The 20,676-nt window shown below is 40.0% G+C and overlaps 1 protein-coding gene across 1 annotated transcript in view; it reads right to left on the minus strand.

Annotated features, from left to right (window-relative positions):
• The window catches only part of ANKFN1 (ankyrin repeat and fibronectin type III domain containing 1), a 387,619-nt gene that overhangs the window by 131,040 nt on the left and 235,903 nt on the right, over positions 1–20,676 (minus strand). Inside the window, exon 4 of the mRNA XM_084862549.1 lies at positions 14,897–15,031. Within this exon, the coding sequence (XP_084718675.1) occupies positions 14,897–15,031 (135 nt within the window). The remainder of the gene's footprint in view (positions 1–14,896; positions 15,032–20,676) is intronic.

Below are 20,676 nucleotides of genomic sequence, written 5' to 3' on the forward strand. Positions count from 1 at the left end.
TTTTGGCTTTCTGTCTCCTGATAGACTATATGCATCTCAAAATAAGCACTGCCAAATATCCATAGCACCTAAAATGTACCTTCCTCAGAGTAAAAGGAACATAATACATATTGGGATATGAATTATTACTCTTCCACCTACTGTGTGAACTTGGGCAAGTTACTTAACATGTCTGAATCTCATTTTTATCATTTATAAAATAAGGATAAATAATAACATCCACATATTTTAGTTGTGAGGATTTGTTGAGATAATGCATGTAAAGAGTTTAAAGTACAAGGTAGTTTATGGCAGCTGTTATTTTTGTTATAGAAGATAATAGATACCTTAGAAGATTAATAGATACCTTAGAATATAGAATAAATGAAGGAACATATGAGACTGTTGTATATAATGTATTAAGGAAATACCCAGAAAGCTAATTTCCTCCTCATGCCTCTGAATTGGGTTCCATGTCTACTAGCAGCAACAAATCTTGATTAACTTACACTTTCACAAATGGAAGTCCATCTTCGCTACATTGTTACCGTATTTTTCGGCGTATAAGACGACCTTTGAAATGAAAAAAAGTCAACTGAAAATCGGGGGCAAAAGACCAAAATTGCACAAAAATTAACTGCAGATCTTGACGGCAAAATAAGTCTTTTCTTTGAAGTTGAGGGTTGTCTTATACAGCGAATATAGGCCTAACTGTAAAATTAGGGGGTCGTCTTATACGTCGGAAAATTGTCTTGCTTACATTTCCTCCAACACAAAAAGACTTTCTAGTGCCTTCTAAGTTCTAAGGTGGTCAGACCTATTCAGAATTAGTCATGCCCAGTCTTACCTAATAGTCTCATTTAAATTTGGGAGGATGATATAAAGCACTGTCTGTAGTGTGTATGAATGTATGAATGTGTTTTCATAAATCTTTAATCTTTTAATTTATACAAAAGCAAAAATGAAAAGATTAGGTTATTTGACATGTTTTTCTATTTACAAGTCCTTTACTTTTAATTTAATAGCAACTATAGTGATTCCTCTATATCTTTTTAGTTCTACAAAAATTCCAGATTGATATGCAACCTGGCTCACAAGAGGACTGACTAAAACTCTTTCTTTCTGCCCTTTGTCTGTAGCCTTTCTCTTCAAAATTAATGCCCAGTTAGTGCCATCTGTCTTGTCTACATCATTATCATTCCCAAAATAACTCTACTTTTTTTTTGTATCTGACACAGTGCCCAGGAGTCCAGTAAATAAGTTATTTTCGATTGATCATATTCCAGCTACTTGCTCTACAACTGATGACACCTACCTATTGGCCCCTTTTGTCTTTGCTCATGTCCCATCTGTTCTTTTTAGTTAAAATAGATTTACTTTCTGTCTCTGACTTCCTTACCATACTCTCCAGCTGTCCCTTCCTTCCATTCTATCCTTCAGCATATTTTTATTCTTCTAGATGTTATCTGTTATGTATTTTTCTTCCTCTGTATTTAAAATTTTGTATGGTTAGAAATACCAAGAAAGACAACTTCCTATTATCTGTTCTCATAAACAGGCATGCCCCTTTTAACTAACTATTTTTTTTTTTTTTTTACCCTTATGGAAAGAAACAAGCATTTGAGAAGCATTATAGCTTTGGTTTTGATTATTTGGCAGACCCAAGCGCGAATCCTGATATTGTTATCTATAATCTATGTTACTTTGGACAGTCACATAAAAATGTAAATTATTTGAGTTTGTGTAATCACAGTAGCCACTCAATAAACAACAGCAATTATTAAAGTTACCTCAAATCTTCCCAAAAACAGACACCAAAGTATATTGCAACAATTTAAATAGCTTTCTTATTTTAAACAATGTTTTGAAATCTGACTTTATGTATTTATTATACTATTTAGTTTTTATTTTGATAGATAAGTTTAAATATTTTAATATGTGTTTTAGTAACATAGTAAAATAGGAAGAGCAAATAGAACTTCAAACTATTGAAGGGAAGAGAGGATTAAAGATAAAAAGTATAAAACAAAGAAGCAATATAATAAGAAAACAATAAATACACATGTAAAGTAAAGTAGTAGGGTTAAATTAAATATATCCGTGAGCACAATATATTTACATGGTTCAATTTTTTTAATAAAAGGCAAAACAGTCAATTGAGATTTTTAAAAAGCCATTTACAAGCCATACACCTAATAAATATTTCACAGAAAGATGATATAGAATAATAGTATGACAGTGGAAATAGCGAACTAAGGACCTCTAAATTTTCTAAAGAACTAAATTTTTTCCTCCACAAAAGAAATGAGAACACTACTAAAATTGGTCAGAATTAACTTTTTCAGAACCATAGGAATTAACAAAAAATTTGCAGCAATCCAGGAAGTGTTTATTCAAGAAGAGTGGATAAATTCCGTAAGAATAGTAAGCTTAGTGGCATCTTTACCTTGCTTAATTTCCATATTCCCCCACCTCTGTGGTGGCCTTGAAGACCAAGAACCTATGTTCATCGTAAAACAAAACAAAAATTTTTATAAAGTAGCCTGGCAGCCACTGGTGGTGCAGAATGATGATGGAGTTCCTTCAAAACCCCATTTTCAGAGAACTGTCATTATATGACCTGTTTGGTGTTTCCTTGGAAGAGCCCACTCACAGGGCTTTTCTCTATTTGCCCTGACTTTGAGCTTACCAAGTACAAAATAACCTTTTCCTCTGGGTATCTGTAAAAAATAAAATTCAGCAACTGTTTAACATTACAGTTGCCCGAGGTGGTGGATAAGAGTGGGGCAAACAATAGACTAATCAAAAAGCTTAAAGGAAAAGCTTATATGAATGTACATGAAATACTTTGAAAAGCTCTGACACATTCCTGGGGCTTTTTCAGACCTCATGCATGCCCAGGGTTGGGAGCATTCCCATGAAACACCTGAGAAGGTCCTAAGCTCTCATATTGCCTGACTTTGAGGCACTGTGCAAGCAGGAAGTGAAGGCTAAGGCAGAGCTGTCAACTGCCTACTGAGTATTGAAGGTGTGCCCACAAGTGCACACAGAGCCCCCATGCAATGACTGGGAAACTTATTAGTTCCAGGCACTTAATATTTTTGTTCAATGATTAGCTGACCACTAAACTAACCAAGAAGAGACTTAGTAGCCACATATGACAATAAATACAGACTTTACAGATACAGTTCTAAAAAAATCACTAAACCTTGAGGAAGGGCAATAATCTGATTTCTAGAGTTGCTGCATTGTTATTTAAGATGTGTTTTCAACAATAACAACAACAACAACAAAGTTAGGCATGTAAAGAAACAAAAATCTTTTCCATTCACAGGAAGTAAAGCAGTCACTAAGCAAGGCCAGATGCTGGATTTATTAGACAAAGACTTTAAGTTTCATATCTTAAATATTTTCAAGGACCCAAAGAACCATGTCTAAAGAAATAAAGGTAATTATGAGAATGATATCTCACAAAATGTTCTAAAGAAAGATGTTTTTCTTCTAAAGAGGAGACAGATATGTTGAATGAAGGTGGGTTGGTCTTTGCAACATGACTATAGGATCAGACTTTAGGATATAGTTAGCCAGGTAAAGACATTCTATGGGAAAGTTATTTCTAGTTTTATATTTTCTTTTTTTGCATGTTAATAATTTTTAAATTCCCAGATCTTTAACGAAAGTCATGTTAAATGTTACAACTTGCCAAACATTTAAGGAAGAAATAATACCAATTCTACACAAAACTCTTCCAAAAAATTGGCTTCATTTTGAGGCTATCAATGCCCTGATAGCAAAGTAAAAAAAAAAAAAGGTATTTCAAGAAAAAGCTATCACCCAATGTCTCTCGTGAACAGAGGGGGAAAACCTCCATAAAAAGTTAGCAAGTAAAATCCTGCAATACACAAAAAGGATACTACTTCATGATCAAGCATGGTTTACTCCAAGAAAGCAAGGTTGGTTTAATAGTCAAACATCCATTGATGTAATCACTACATTAACACACTACACGAAAAAAATATGGATATTATAATAGATGCAGAAAAACAGCATTTGACATATTTCAATACCCAATCATGATTAAAAACAAAAACAAAAACAAAAAGCCCAAAACTTTCAGAAATAAAAGGGGTCTCCTCAACCTGATAAAGGAAATCTATAAAAAGTTATAGTCAACACTATTTTTAATGATTAAAGACCAAATGCTTCCTTTTGGGTCAGATTCAAGGCCAAAATGCTTACTTCTACCTTTTCTATTGTACTGGGCATTTGGCCAGTGAAATAAGGCAAGCAAAAGAAAGGAATATAGATTGGAAAGAAAGAAGCAAGATACTCTTCATTTTGCAGGTAACAGGAAAGTTTTGTAGAACAAATCTTAGGAATAAATACAACAAAACGACATATACTTAAAATTACATGGCATTAATGAGTAACATTAAAGAATACCTAAATAAATGGAGAGATATACCTTGTTCATGCATTGGATGAGAAGAATTATTAGTATTAGCATTCAAAGAAGAATTAAAACCTTTCTTCAATTCCAAAAAAATTCAAGAGGAAGGCACATTTCCAAGCTCTTTCTATGAAGCCAACATTACCCTAATCCCAAAATCAGATAAAGACACCACAAAGAAAGATAATTACAGACCAATATGCCTGGTAAACATAGATGTTAAAATCCTCAACAAAATTCTAGCAAATCGGAACCAGCATTACATTCGAAAGATCATACACCATGACCAAGAGGGATTTATTGGGGGAATGCAAGGCTGGTACAATATCTGCAAATCAATAAACATAATACATCACATCAATTGACGCAGAAAAAGCATTGGACAAAATCCAACACAGAAGGGTACCGGGAAACACCTCGCTCGTCTGCTTTTCCCCCAGCATACATCCCATTGCTCCTGTCTGGGCTGGAGGCAGGAACAGGACCCACTCACTCTGTGGAGGAAGTGCTACAAGAGGTCTCCCTGGAGGAGGAGGCACCCCCCATGCCTCAAGCAAAATGGGAATGGAGGGATAAAAATCTCTCAGCAAAATAGGAATAGAGGGATCATAATTCAACATAATAAAAGCCTTATATGACAAATCTACAGCCAACATCATACTCAATGGGCAAAAACTAAAACCATTTCCCCTAAGAACAGGAACAAGACAGGGATGCCCACTTTTACCACTCCTCTTCAACATAGTGCTGGAAGTGCTAGCCATAGTGATCAGACCAGTGATCAGACCAGAAGAAGAAATAAAAAGACATCCAAACTAGAAAAGAAGCAAAACTGTCATTATTTACAGGTGACATGATGTTGTATATAGAAAATACTAAAGATTCCATCAAAAAACCCAAGACTTAATAATAAATGAATTTGGCAATGTAGCAGGATACAAAACTAACACCCAGAAATCTATGACTTTATATACTATAATGAACTCACAGAAAGAGAAACTAAAAAAATATATATATCATTTAACATTGCACCAAAAAAAATTAAGATAAATAGGAATTAATTGAGGAGGTAAAAGACCTGTACTCAGAAAAATACAAGATTTGCAAAATAAAAGATAGAGGAAGGCATAAACAAATTAAAGAATATATTGTGTTCATGGCTTGGTAGAATCAATAGCATTAAAGTGTTCATTCTACCCAAAGCAATTTATAGATTCAGTGCAATTCCCAGTAAAATACCAATGGCATATTTCAGAGACCTAGAACAAATTCTCCAAAAATTCATATGGAATAAAAAAACAACAACAACCCAAATAGCCGCAGCAATCCTGAGAAAGAAGAACGAAGTTGGAGGGATCACAATACCAGATATAAAGCTGTATTACAAAGCCACTGTTCTAAAAACTGCCTAGTACTGACACAAAAACAGACATTTAGACCAATGGGACAGAACAGAGAACCCAGAAATCAACCCAAACCATTAAGCTCAATTAATACTTCACAAAGGAGGCAAGAGCATACAATGGAGTTAAGACAGTCTCTTTAATGAATGGTGTTGGGAAAATTGGACAGATATATGCAAAAAAATGAAACTAGAACACCAACTTACACCATACACAAAAATAAAATAGATAAAGGAGTTAAACATACATAAGACGGGAAACCATAAATATCTTAAAAGAATCCATAGGCAGCAAAATATTAGACATAATGTCATAGCAATTTCTTTTTTACTGAATCAGCTCCTAGGACAGTGAAAACTAAGAACAAAATAAACAAATGGGACTACATCAAAATTAAAAGCTTATGCTCAGCAAAAGAAATCAACAAAACAACAAGAAAGCCCACTGTCCCAGAAGGGTGTCTCCTGCACAGCAGCTCTTCCATTGAAGACACAGCTGGTCCTCACAGCCAATTGGCCTGGAAGTCAATTCCCTCAATGATACCAACGGCAATTAAGGCTTAACTACAAGACTGTGCACACAGTCCACAAAGGGGTGCACCAAGAGTGTCCACCTTAGATGACTGGGGAGGCTGAACCACGGTGACCTATAGGACACCTACCACACAAGACCACTATCAGCTCAAGGAGACTTAGCAGCTACCCAATACACAGAAACAACAGGGAAGCAGCCAAAATGTGAAGACAAAGAAATTTGTCGCAAATGAAAAAAAATGGATGAAAGCAAAATACTGGATTCAGAGTTCAAAACCACAGTTATAAGGTTACTCAAGAATCTTCTAGAAACCTCCGAGGAACTTAGTGAGACCTTTAAGGATCTTAGTGAGAATGTCTCTCCCCCCCCCCCCCCAAAAAAAAGATGAAATTAAACATATACTGCCTGAAATAAAGAATAATATACTGCCTGAAATAAAGAATAATATAGAGATACAACAACTCAACAGTAGACTAGAGGATCCCAAGAATCAAATCAAAGATTTGAAATATGAGGAAGTAAAAAACACCCAAACAGAAGAGCAAAAAGAAAAAAAATCCCAAAATATGAAGATAATGTAAGGAGCCTCTGGGACAACTTCAAGCGTACCAACATCTGAATTATGGGGGTGCCAGAAGAAAAGAGAGAGCAAGATACTGAAAACCTATTTGAAGAAATAATGACAGCAAACTTCCCTTACCTTGTGAAAGAAATAGATTTACAAGTCCAGGAAGCATGGAGAACCCTAATCAAGAGGAATCCAAAGAGGACCACACCAAGACATATAATTAAAATGCCAAGGGCAAAAGACAAAGAGAATCTTAAAAGTAGCAAGAGAAAAAACAGCTGCAAGAGAGTACCCATACAACTGTCAGCTGATTTCTCAGCAGGCCTGAAGAGTGGCAAGAAATATCCAAAGTGATGAATAGCAAGAACCTACAACCATCATTACCCAGCAACGCTATCATTTAGAATTGAAGGTCAGATAAAGAGCTTCACAGACAAGAAAAAGCTAAAGTAGTTCACCACCACCAAACCAATATTATATGAAATGCTGAAGGGTATTCTTTCAGAAGAGGAAGAAGAAAAAGGTAAAGATAAAAAAGTATGAACAACAAAGTGACAACAAATACACATCTATCAACAAGTGAATATAAAAATCAAATGAATAAAAAATCTGATGAACAGAACTGGTGAATGTAATAGAATCGGGCATGGAAAGGGAGCGGGCTAACAATTCTGGGGGTGGGGGAAAGGGATGTGGGGGGTGCGGGAAGAGATTGGACAAAGAGCTTACACCTATGGATGAGGACAGTGAAGTGGGGGAGGGAGGAGACGAGAGCTTGGGGTGGGGTGGGAACGGGGTGGAAGGGAGCTATGGGCAAAAAAAGAGGAACATCTATAATAATCTGAACAATGAAGATTAATTTTTAAAAAACTGTGGTACATCTATGCAATGGAATATTATGCTGTTGTAAAAAAGAAGGATCTCTTAACCATTTGCAACAGCATGGATGGACCTGGAGAGCATTATGCTAAGTAAAATAAGCCAACTGGAGAAAGATAAATATCACATGATCTCACTCATTTGTGGAATATAATGAACAAAATAAACTGGTGAACAAAAAAATAGATCCAGAGACACAGAAGCATCAAACAGACTGTTCAACCTCAGAGGGAAGGGGGGTGGTAAGAGAGCAACCAAAGGACTTGTATGCATGCATATAAGCATAACCCATGGATACAGACAGGGTGGGGTGGGGGGGGATGGTAAGGTTGGGGGTGGTGGTGAGGGCATGTTCTGGGGAGTGAGAGTGGCTGGGGAGAAGTCAATGGGGAAAAAAGGAGACATGTAATGCTTTAAACAATAAATAATAATAATAATAATAATAATAATAATAATAATAATAAACTAGTATTGTTAAGTTGTTAATTCTTCCAAATTGAGAGTCAATACAATTTCAAAAATTCTAGCAGGATTTTTTTTTTAAATTAAGCTGGTTCTAAAATTTTTATAAAAATAGAAAGTATCTAAAATTTTTAGTCAGAAAAACTTTGGGAAAAAAACAAAGTTGGAAGACTTACATTACCTAACTTCAAGAGTAGCTTTAAAGCTATAGAGATCAAGACGTGCTATATTGGTGTAAAGATAGCAATAGAGATAAAGACAGTGACATAAAGTTAGATGAATGAAACAGAGCCCAGACACAGACCAAACATAGATGACCCATTGGTTTTTGACATAGGTGTCAAGGTAATTCAATAGGGAAAAATAAACTTTTCAACTCCCCCACCCCCCCCAAAAAAAAACCCAAAACAAACAAACAAAAAACCCTCAACCACAACTTTACATCATGTATAAAAATTAATTTGAAATGAAAATAACTGCAAAAGCTAAAACTATACAACTTCTATGAAAAACATAGAATATCTTTCTGAACTTGAATAAGAATGATTTTTTAGAGGAGGCACAAAAAGCATAAATTAGAAAATAAATAGATAAACCAGGACTTTACGAAAATAAAGTATTTTGTTCTTTGATTTCAGCTACCCTGTTGGAAGATCTTTAATACACCTGGAGCCAAGCTATTATATAAGGAAAGAGTGATTGTATCCTGGAGCAGCATTTGCCAACCTTTCGGACCTCACAGACCACCAATGGTCCAAGGACCACCAGTTGGCGACCGCTGTCCTGGAGAATCCAGGTCCAAAATGGCAACATAACCTCTGAAGTGTGGAGCCTCTTCAGGTTTACTTCAAAACCGCCTGGTCAGCGGGCCTTGGCTGCTTGCTCAGATAGAAAGCAAGCCTCGGCTGCTGCCCTCGTCTTTCTCCTAACACAACCAGCTGTTCAAGTGAATAAAAAATGGCCGCCATCATGATTGTGGTGACAGTAGCTCTGACTCAGCCAGACCTATGGAGGGAGGCTCCCGCTTCACTAATGGCTACCATGAGGAACTGGGTAACATGATCTAGAAATGGGAAAAACTGGACCAGTAAGATAGGAGACTGGAAGTAGCCAAGAGGTAATTCTTCATTCCTCTCCTGTGGACTGTTTTGAGGGCTTCTTGGAAGCAATCATATACGGACAACCACATGTTTTTGCTTGTGAAGCCTTGCTAATTCATTGCACTTCAGCCTATACTTATTTTTCCTCCTTCCTTCACTCATTTCCCCCTTTCCTTCACTCCTGATGCCCTGAAGTTGTATATCCCTATAACCAATAGAACATTCGCAGTCAGCTTTGCCACTGGCTTTGTTTTCACAGGCTAAGATAAATCTAAGAAAACCATTTGAGAAAGTCAGACTATTACTATATTCTCATTTTACAAACAAGGAAACTGAGGTCCAGGGGGATTAGGTAACTTGTCCAGATCTTACAGGTAGTAAATAGAGAAGGCAGGATTTGAACTCTGACTTCAAAGCCCATGCTCTCGGCAACTCGGATGTTATTCTGCCTGAGGGTCTGGCTGCCTGTCAGTTTCTTCTTCTAGACCTTGATTCTGAAGACAAGATCTTGCCCTCATGAGTTTTGGCATGTCCAAGGTCTCTGTTTCACAGAGATTACTTGTGGAACTTTTGAATTGCATTTGTACTGTGGAAAATGATCTGAGCCAGTTTGGAGGAGAAGCTGTTGTAAGACAAAGCATATTAAAAACAGGAGCTCTAGGCACTTCTGACAGCTGGGTAGACAGATACATTCAGTGAAGGGGACATTCTGACTAGGACAAGATTGCTTTTCAGGCTGTGGTGTGAACTAGGGACCTTCAGACTTCAACCTGCCTGTGACTACACAGAAAAGAAAGTGTGACGCCTCCATCCTCCATCTAACTCCCCCCTACTGGTAATATGACAGATACGTCTGATTGCTAGAGGGTAGCCAATGCTATTACACTGATATACAACAGGTGGAAGCATCCTTTCAGGTTTCTGTGCATTAAACAATATTATGTATTCAGTTATTCAGTGACAACTTTTGAAAGGTCACTGTGACTTCACAGCAAGAAGACTAGATTTTGAAGTTTGAAAGCATGTTTATGAGGAAGAAAATAGAAAAAATTAATACCGACTTTCTAGGTCAATAAACTCTCATAGATGTTCTACTTCATAATTTACATATCCTATATAGACCCTGGGGATTCAAAGGTGAATGAGATAGGATTCCTCATAGTACGATAAACTGTCTTAGTTTGCCTAGAACCGAGGTGATTCCCAAAATGCAGAACTTATAGTGCAAAAACTGGGGAAGTCCTGGACAAATTGATTATGCAACCTTGCCCCAGGAGTTCATAGGATAAAAGGGAAGACAGTTATTCAAGTGTCGCTATGAAATAGTGTGACATGTACAATTATGGGGTAACTAGAGGCCTGTTGCACAAAATTTGTGCACTGGGCTGGGGGTGGGCAGCCCTCAGCCCAGCCTGTCCCCTCAGGGGATGTCCTCCTGACAGCTTAAGTAGGGAGTCCTACTGACGGCTCCCATGGGAAGCGGGCCTAAGCCATGGTCTGGCCTCCCTTTGTAGGAGGTCGGGCTGATCAGGGGAAGGCACCATTCCCATCACACTGCTAAATGCTGCCACTGTCAGCCGCTGCAGCCACCAAGGTGTTTTCATCAACACGGACTCCAGTCCCTTCACTATGAAAAAATGACAACTTTTTTAAGGCATTTTCAAGATGTGTCTTTCATAGGATATGACTTTTTTTTAAATTTTTTTATTCTCACCCGAGGATATGTTTCTATTTATTGATTTTTAGAGAGCATGGAAGAGAGAGGGAAAGACAGAGAGAAATATTAATGTGAGAGGGACACTTCGATTGGCTGCCTCCTGCATGAGCCCTGATATGGGCCCCAGCCAGGAAGGAGCCTGAAACTTAGGTACATGCCCTTGATCAGAATCAACCCAGACCCTGCTGTCGGCAGGCTGAGGCATTATTCACTGAGCCAAACTGGCTAGGGCAGGATATGACATTTTTTAGCCCCTCTAGCAGCAGACCTTCGTGTTTTCCTCCAGGAGTGAGGTGGGAAAACCTTAGATCACCTTCTTGGATTCTTATTACTTAAATAACCAAGAACACTGTGAGTGGCTGTGTACAGGGTGCTTAGCCAATGAGCAGTCAGAAAAGGTGTTTCCTCTGCAGCTCACATGCAAAGGCCGCCACCTGTGTGCATCCACTGGGGTGGGGCTGTGGTCTGAGCCGCACCAGTTGTGACTATAAAGGTGTCCCAGAAAAATTTGCATATTAATATGCAATATATATATGCAATATATATGCGTGTGTGTGTGTGTGTAGATATAGATATAGATAGATAATAATAGCTTTTACATCTATAGCACTCTATGTGATCCAGGAACTATTTAGAATAATGCTTTTATGTATATCAGCTCCCTGCATCCCATTATAGCCCTGTGAAGGAAGGACTGTTATCCCCATTTTACATAGTCAGAAATTGAGGCATACTAGAGAGCAGATTTGGGATTCAAACCCCAGAAAATATGGGTCTAGGTCTGAGATATTAACCTTTAAACACTGCTCTCAAATGCCTAATGCAAAGAAGTAGCACGCAGGGATGAGTGATTAACTTTGTGGGTAATAGAGCTGGTGATGGGAGTAGGTGGTGTGAGGAAATGAGTTAGAGAAGGTGTTCCCTGAGCGGGATTTGGAATAGGAAGTGAGGCATCAATTAGCAGGAAGGAAAGAAAAAGTCATCCAGGTACAGTATCTTAGATGAGGACATAGAGATGTGAAATGCCATTGTGTGGCTGGTAGGTCAGTGTCCACAGTAGTGAGTTTCGTCCACCATTCCAAGACCTTGGGAAAGCAGCCTGGAGAGATAGCAGTGCCTGGCCATCAGACTTTGTATGCATGATTAGTATAGACTTCCGCCGGTTCACAAAGGGGAAGCACTAGGGAACTTTAAGCAAGATCTGAGATACTCATTTCCAGAGAATTATTCTGATAGCACCTGGTGGGTTATTTGAACGGGAGTTGAGTATAGTGGAACGAGTGGTGTTTCATACAAGTATGAAGCTCTTGAAAAAGTCCCTGTAACTTCAAATGCAGCATATGACAATGGGGATAGAGAGGGTGGAACAGATTTTTAAAAAGAAAAGAAGCAAAAAGGACCAAATTTGGTTAGTGATTGGATGGAGGGGCTAAAGGAGTCAGGGAATCTGAAAATAACTCCTTTGAGCTTTGCTTGGTTGACAGATGCATAATGTCCCACCAATAATTGAAAGGTATGTGTGGCAGGGGAAGGAGTATAGGAGGAAGAGAGGATTTAAAAGGGGAAAGATAGTGAGTTCAGCTTTCCCTAGTGTGACTCTCAAGGGTCTAGAGGAAGTTTAGCTGGTATAGTCTAATCCAAGTATTCCATAAAAAGAAGGAGTTTGCTTGTTCTAAAGGCTACTTAGTTTTCTGATTAAGGGTGAAACAATTATGAGAGTAGTTCCTGGAGAAAGTTATGAAATAAATAGGAAGCAATAGAATTGATATAATATTAAGGCAATATTGGGTTTCCGCTGAGACAGAAACATTTTAATACATTCATTTATGGTAAGGCATCAGTGGCTTAATTATTTTTTCTCCTAAGATATTTGTACTTTGTAAAAGACAGAAGTACTTAAGTGAATTCCTGATGAAAGAATTTCGGGTATCTTAATCCTAGAGATGGGGCAATTTCCCTCCCTCCCTCGCTCCCTCCCTCTCTCCAAATCATAGTGCATTTATATCTGTAGTTCCATGTATAAGGGTATGGGGGTAATTTGAACAATTGAAAGTAGTCAAATTCTAGACATGAATTTTACTCAGTCATGAACTAAGCCCCAAATATTTGCATGTTTGTTCAAAACATTTAAGATCTTTTGGATCTTGGCATCATGAGAATAGAAAATAAGTTACTATTGATCAATATTGAAAAATTATTTACATGGCTTATTTGTTTGAATTTGAAGCTATTTTAATGCTGTTTTCCAGCTCTATTCTCCCCTTCTAATCCTTTACGTGCGATCATGCTTCCTTCAGTGTGCTGTATATCCCTTGCATGGGGAAGGGGCATGCCTCTCCTCTTCCCCACTCATCTGTGGGTTTCTGATGCATGGTCTCAGTGTGTATACAACGGTCTTGATTATCTGTTGCACCCTTTAACAGGAAAGCTTTTAAGAAGCATCTCATGGATATATTAATTGAGGTTAGCATGACTTCTTTGAAACTATTGGGAATGGAGGTCCACGGAGAATAAGACCATTTTCCAAAGATACAGGCTGCTATCCTGACATCTCTAGCCACTAGAAAATTCTATCTCCTTTCTGTTAGAATGTCAGGAGAATCACCCTGCACTTGTGATGGAGTGGCCTGAGGTTACTTTCTACTAGGCAAAACGTCACCCATCTCTCAGATTTCCTAACTTTGGTTTTTATTTAGAGAAGCATGCTGCTCACTGTTCCAACATCATCCATCTCTGTCAGCATCTAATACCACAACTTCATCTGAATGGCCAGTGATATATTGCAGATAGAGTGCACCAAAGACATGAAACCATGTATGACATTTATATGGACTCTGAGCCCACCAGAGATGGATTGATACTGCCATAAAGTCATGTAGTAGCCAAGCAAACAAAAGTCTAGGGAGATGTGGTGGTAGTGGTAGGAAAGCAATAGGTTTCTCCATTCAGACTCCCCTCTATAGAGGTTGGCTTACATCTGACTGAGGAAATGAAGAGGATCAAGTGAAAATAGGGGTTTGGGGGCCCAAATAGGAAAAAACAACCTCGATTATCAGTGGTACTTCTAGCAGCCTTGGCTGGGCTAAGGACCAGCACAGGTAATTGGACACTTGGAACCACCCACTTCGAACCTAGTGCACACTGGCTACCATCTATCGATATCTTCATGGAATGAAGAAAGGATTTAAGGAACATGGGTGCAGAAGTGCAGTGGGTCAAGGGAGGGTTGGCATGCAGCATGTCCACTGTATGCCCTTGGCAGGTATCCTCAACATCACAGTCATCATGTCATTTATAGGCACACTGACCCAGGATGGACAGAAGGCTGCCTTCTACTCTGTCCAGGCTGCAAGCTGCATTCAAGATAGCAATATGTCTGGGTTTATACCCACGATTATCAGCATGATGGGACCCATCTTTACCTGATCCAACAGGTATTTTGTAGGTACTCAGGCACCCACTTAGAAAATGATCTTATGCAATGAGAGAGCAATTTATTTTTCATAGCTAATGCTAATCGGTTATGCAAGCACATAATGTCTTTAAGCTTGCTGCAAACAAAATGCTCAGTGATCCGAAGTGGGGGCTTCCCCACCCCCAACCTTGCCTCTCCACATGGACGTGTGTGCAGTGCTATGGACCATTCTGTGCTCATGTGCATTCTCCATGGACCACCTGCAGCTAAGCTCGGAAGATGCAAATTTTTTATATCATGAAACCGCAGCAACATATACACGTTTAAAAATTAACCAGTAGCTAAGAAAGCCCACATTCACACGGAGAAAGACAATAAATTTGACTTACCAGTTTAGGTTGTTTGAGGCAGCAGAGGAGCAAGTTGCTGGTGATTGTCCAGTGCTTTCATTCAATAAATCACATTGACTTTGCCTTCTCCTGTGGCTCAGCCTCTGCACAAAGCAAGCGAACCTCCTTCCTATTCTGTGTAAGGAATAAAATGGGAACAGGATCACTACAGGCAAGAGCTGAAGTCCATGATCACTAAGCTACTCTTAGTGCGAAATGAAAGAGCAAACGATGCACACAGAGAGGAGGGGAGAGGGAGACAGCTTGGCTCAGAAGCTAGATGTATTTCGGGACTGCAGCCTCGGGAAGGCTTGATTTCTCAAGCTCTTGTGCATGTAGTAAAAGGATGCCATCCCTTCAGTGTGCCTCAGTCTCTTGTATCTGGGTGGTTCTTTAGGAACAGAATGCAGGGACAACAAGCTTCATGGCAAATAAGACTGAGTAGGAACCAGCTGTCACTCAAGGATGAGCTGTGGGACAGCGAGGCAGCCAGTTAGCTTTGCACTAGATCAATTGCAGGGAAAGAAATACCGGCTGGCTTTTGAAAGCCTGCAAGTGAACTGCAGCTCTCTAGGGCCAGTCACCCCCTTATTCCCACAACTGCCAGAAGCACCCAGGTGGCAGCCAACCCCCACCTCAAGGCCCCTGTGCAATCCCTGATCAGCTCCTGCAGAAGCAAGGGATAGTTTAAGAAAGCTCTCAATCCAGTCGGGATTTCTCAAAGAAGCTCGACCTTTTGTCGGAGCAGGTTCTGAGCAAGTAGTCCGCAGACAGGGGGCTTAGGATATGGAGAGCCTCAGTATTTAGAGGAAGATTCCAGCACTTCCTGCAGGCAAGCCGCCTATGGGTGCACCTGGCTCCTTTCACAGCAGTATGCATTACATGACTAAAAAGACAGAATGAATTTCCTAGAAAGCCACTAATGTAGGCATTTTTTAATGTTTCTCACTAAAGTAAAATGGCAAGAGACTTTCACAGGCTGCTTATTGCGTTAGGGAGACATTGCAGATTGAGAGCACATATGAATACTCCCCTTCCCCTCCCCCACCACGTCCCTAGCAACAGCTTTAAGACTCTTTCTAAAGCTCTATTCAGATCTCTCTCTCTCTGCCAAATGAAAGCTTAGCTGCTGGGATGACTTCAGAAATAATTGTGGACCCTTCTACTAGGTAGCGACTGGGCTGTTATTTATACCTGGAGTGGAATCAACTCCCCAACTTTGAATGTGACTCTGTGGGTAATCAGTTTCTTGGTTATGAACAGGAGGCTGGGGCACTCATCTTTGTCCTGGTTAATTAGAATCCTGGCAGGCTGTATTCCTGAAATCCCCTCCTTTCTAGGGATAGCATCTCCCTGGTCCCTGCCAGGTGCTGTTCTGGAATCTGAGCAAGACCCAGTGACTCCTAAAACCCCCTGTCCAAAGGAAGAGCTCAGTTTAGCTTTTCACAAAGGTCTTTTTTTTCCCATTAGAAAGTCAGCATCTTCCTCTGAAATACTTTCTCTCCTAGGACTTATTCAGCATTGCTACAAATTATTAAATTTGGGACTATTCATGCCCTTGAGGTTAAGAAGGCTGTTCTCCCCCTTTCCCTTCCCCCCCATCAAGAGTTAAGGAAGAGTCAGGCTACACTTTCTCAGTTTAGCCTAATGATCACCAGGTGACACTTTACCATTATCTGTAAAAAAAACCCTTTGATTTACTTAGACATCTGCTGGGGTAAGGCAGGTGACTGAGTAATTCTTCTAAGGTAAAGGGCAGCCTCACAGGGGTCAGGAATTCATTATACTCCACAAACCTAAGGGACGATGCCCTCTGTAATTGCTTGTTGGAGCAAATGGTCAAGTCTGAGTCATTTTATAAGCCCTCATCCTTTGCAAAGGAGATCCATCCACCCATTCATGCATGCATGCATCCATCCAACCATTTATTCATCCCTTCTTCAGACATTAAGTATTTACTAGGTTAGATACACAGAGCCAAATACTTTAATGTTACCAAAAGCCTATTGATGAAATATAAACTCTATGATATATTCTAGCAAAATTCTTCATAACCTGGCTCTGCCTACCTCTTGCCTAATTTCTTGCTGCCCCTCTTACTTAACCTCCATGCTGTCTCTTTAAATGTTTTTCAGTTCCTTGGATACACCATACTGACCTAACTCTAAATTTCCTAATATGAGAGTCTTCTTCCTGAATGCTCTGTTCCTTTTGTCCAACGAACTCATGTGCATCCTTGGAGTCTTATCTTAAACATCACCTCTCGGATATTTTCCTAGCCCTTGGGCTGTGACGTTCCTTGCTTTGTGGTACTACAGCATCTTTTACCTTCCCATCATTATTTTGTTGCAACAAAATACTGTAAGAGTTTTTAACACTCTAAGAGTTCAAGTGCAAAGTCCCCCATTCACAGTTCTGTTTCCAGTGCCTCGCAGAGTTCCTGGCACACAGAACGCATTCAATAAATATTTAATGACTGTTTTGTTGAAGTGCTTAGCATGTATTTGTTGAATGAACCAACCACCTCATAGAATAAATGGAGTATGAGAATTGAAAGGAACCCTAAAGTTCACTGAGTACATCTAATTTCTCTTGCCAAGTGGCCATCCCGTTGGAGGCTTGCCTGGTCTGATTATTCCTTCTTGATTAACCACACTGATTACACACTTGCTTGTCCCCCACCTCCCAGCACTTTTACAGCATGTTCTTGTTTTTTGTTCTCCAGCTGTTTCCTGGAGTCTGTCTCATCTCTTACAAACTGATTTTTCTCCACAATTCCTAGCATAAGCCTGCAATTATTTGATGCTTGATTCATTCGACAGCAAACATTTGAACAGGGAGTTAAGTGATCAGAGACTTGCTTTAGGAAGATTACTCTGGTATTAGGGAAAGATGTGTGCATTGGCCACAGGATGACAGGACTCTAATAATGACCAGAGCAGAGAGAGGATTTAAAAGCAGCCTTGCCTTTTCTTCCCATCTACTCCTCCCCCATCGCCCCACCCTCCATATCATAACACCAGTGTTCTCCTTTGGAACATTGAGAATGTTTCATACTCAGCACTTCCCCTTCACCCAGTTCCACCCCCCACAATCAGTTTACTTGCTTAGGTTCTTCCTGAACATGTCTCACTGACTATAGCTCCCCCAAAGAGAAGGCTTGCTTTTTGATTATTTTGTATCTTCCTCCTCTAGCCCTTAGAGTTTGTATCATGCAGATAGTAAGTGCTCAGTAAATATCAAGAAAGAAAAGCACGTGATGAAGCACAATGGTAAGAAGTGGGTACACAGAGCAATGAAGCACCTTTTCAAAGGTAAAAGAGATCCATTTCATGAGAGAGATGCAACATATAGTATAGGACAGAATTAAATAAGTGCCATAAAAAGGATGAGCAGTGTGCTGAGGGAGCACAAAAAACACATTCCTTCTGGGATGGTTAGGAGAGATGCACAGAGGTGGTTGCATCTGAACTGGATGAGGAGGAATGAAGACCTCCAGGGGTTGAAAAGAGGGAATGAAATAATGCAGAGTTCCTGGAATATTTGGGAAAGGACAGTGGTCCAGTTGAGATGGAGTAAATGGGGATGGGGATGGTGGGGCTGTAGGTGACCGGGATTGGAGCAGGAGAAGTCATTGGAGATGATTAGATCTCTCTGTACTAGCCACTGTGGACCATGAACTGAATTATGAGAACCTGGAAGCAGGAAGACCTTGATGGTGAGGGCATGTGGAAATGTAAATTAGGAGGTGAACATGGGAGGTGGTCAATGGTGCAGGCGAGAGCAGGGGAGGAAATGAGAAAGAAGCTGACTTGTAAAGTCTTAACCTGCGTGATGGCAGATGATGGTGACATCGATAGGTCCCAGTAAACAAGCCGATTATTTAGGCAGCCGTGTCATGGTCTGTACACCTTTTGAAGACATAAAAGAGCAGGAGGCTGAGCCCTGGCAGACACATGCATGTGCCTAATCTGCTTTGAAGAAGCCATTTAATAGCGGCTGAAGAAGTCATTTCAGGCTGTGACAGATGAACTACCTCAAGAAATACGCAGGGCCATCGGAGGGAGCTGGGGGGAGGGAAAAGGGGGGGGGGTGCGCTGCCCGGCAGGTGTGGTTTCCTGAGAAAGGAGACTCCTGGATTAAATGTGAGGGTTTGCAGTTTCTCACCTTGGAACTGTTTAGCTCACGGGAAAGAAGCCTAGTTTGAGATGGGGGTTTGAGTCCTCAAGCTGCCCCTCACCAGCTATGTGACCTTGGGCAAATGACTGTCTATCCTGAGGTCTCAGTTTTCCCACTTGTAAGATGAGGGAGTTGGGCCAGTGAAATTCAAAGGTTCCTTTTATTTTACTGTCCTCTGATTTGTGAAGTGCAGTATTTGGAATTTCAGAAGACCTGTGATATTAGGCCAAAGCCCACCAACGACTAATGTTCGCCCTCTCCTGCAAAGTCATGCCCATATTTTGAGACTGTCCATATATCATTGCAAATGCATGTCTGCCCTGTGGTTATTTCCATGTGGTTTGTTTGTAAGACATAAATTTAAATTGATCACTTTTTGATGACCATTTTCTAACAATTTTTCACTTTTTTTTTTTTTTTTCAGGAAAGGTTTTTTTCTTCGGGGTTACCTTTCCATTGGAGTCTCAGAATTAAATTATGGGAAGAAAGCAGCAGTCCCGTACTGTGGTCAGCAGAGTCTGGCCAGCCTACTTCCGCTCCCTAATCTCCTGACCTTCCTTAGGGCGAGGCTGCTCCGTAAGGGCTCTGATTCTTTTTTCAAAAATAAAATGTGCTACTTATTGAAAGCTGCTGAAAAGAAGACAAAAAATAGGAAAAGAAAACTATAACACCCCAGGGTGTATCTGAATATGCTTATTATGTGTGAAGTTGTTAGTAATGAATGTGAAACTCTTCCTCCTCCTCCCTCTCCATTTCTAAGCCCCAAAGAAAAAAGAAAAAGGGGTTGGGGAGGGCATGGGCTATTCAGTCCCAAAGCAGACCTTTTCAAAAGGTGCAGTCTGTTCATGGGCAGGGTATTTCTTGATTATTTTGTTTAAAGCACCAGTTGACCTTTCAAACTAAAAGTAAAGGTCCCAAAATATCCGGAGAAACCCTCTTTTGGTCCCCCCCCCTCCCTAAGTCTTGGAGACTAGACTCATGACATTCATAAAGACTCTTCGAAAAGAGATGGTTTGCACGACTGCTGGCGTGATTTGATGACAGAGTGTTTACGAACCATGTGAGACTTTCCAGCGGTGCATTTTTGAGAAATGGAATTCTCTTAAGGAGCTTACAAACACTTCACTGACGGCTTTCCAAGAACGGCCTCACACCGCCTCTCGGCAGCCTCTCGCTGCAGCACCGATGTGATAATCAGGGTCCCTGTTTCTGAAAAGTCTTCTTGTTCTGCCTGCCACCCTCCTTTCAGTCATCATTAGAATTCTAGGCTATGAATCCCCTATTGTCTGTGTGAGCCTGGGATCCCCCACACCATGCCGAGGGAGGAATGTGAACCTCCTAGGTCTGGCTCTAAGTCTCAACCTTCTCCAGCAGGTCACAAAGCCCCATTTATACACAGCTCCAAAGTTTTATCATAATTCTTTATCTGCTCAGCCCCATATATCCTCTAGGGCAGTCAGGAGACATTTGGTAATGAAGCCCATTTATCCTCATTTTCTCAATTGGCACACTTAAAGTTCTAATATTTATGTTCACACTGTCCTAATTTTGTACGTCAAAGCTACTACCCGAGACAAGTAGCATTGCTGAAGGGTAGCTGA

The sequence above is a fragment of the Pipistrellus hanaki genome (genome assembly GCF_964339955.1).
Source record: "Pipistrellus hanaki genome assembly, chromosome: 16".
Lineage (NCBI taxonomy): Eukaryota > Metazoa > Chordata > Mammalia > Chiroptera > Vespertilionidae > Pipistrellus > Pipistrellus hanaki.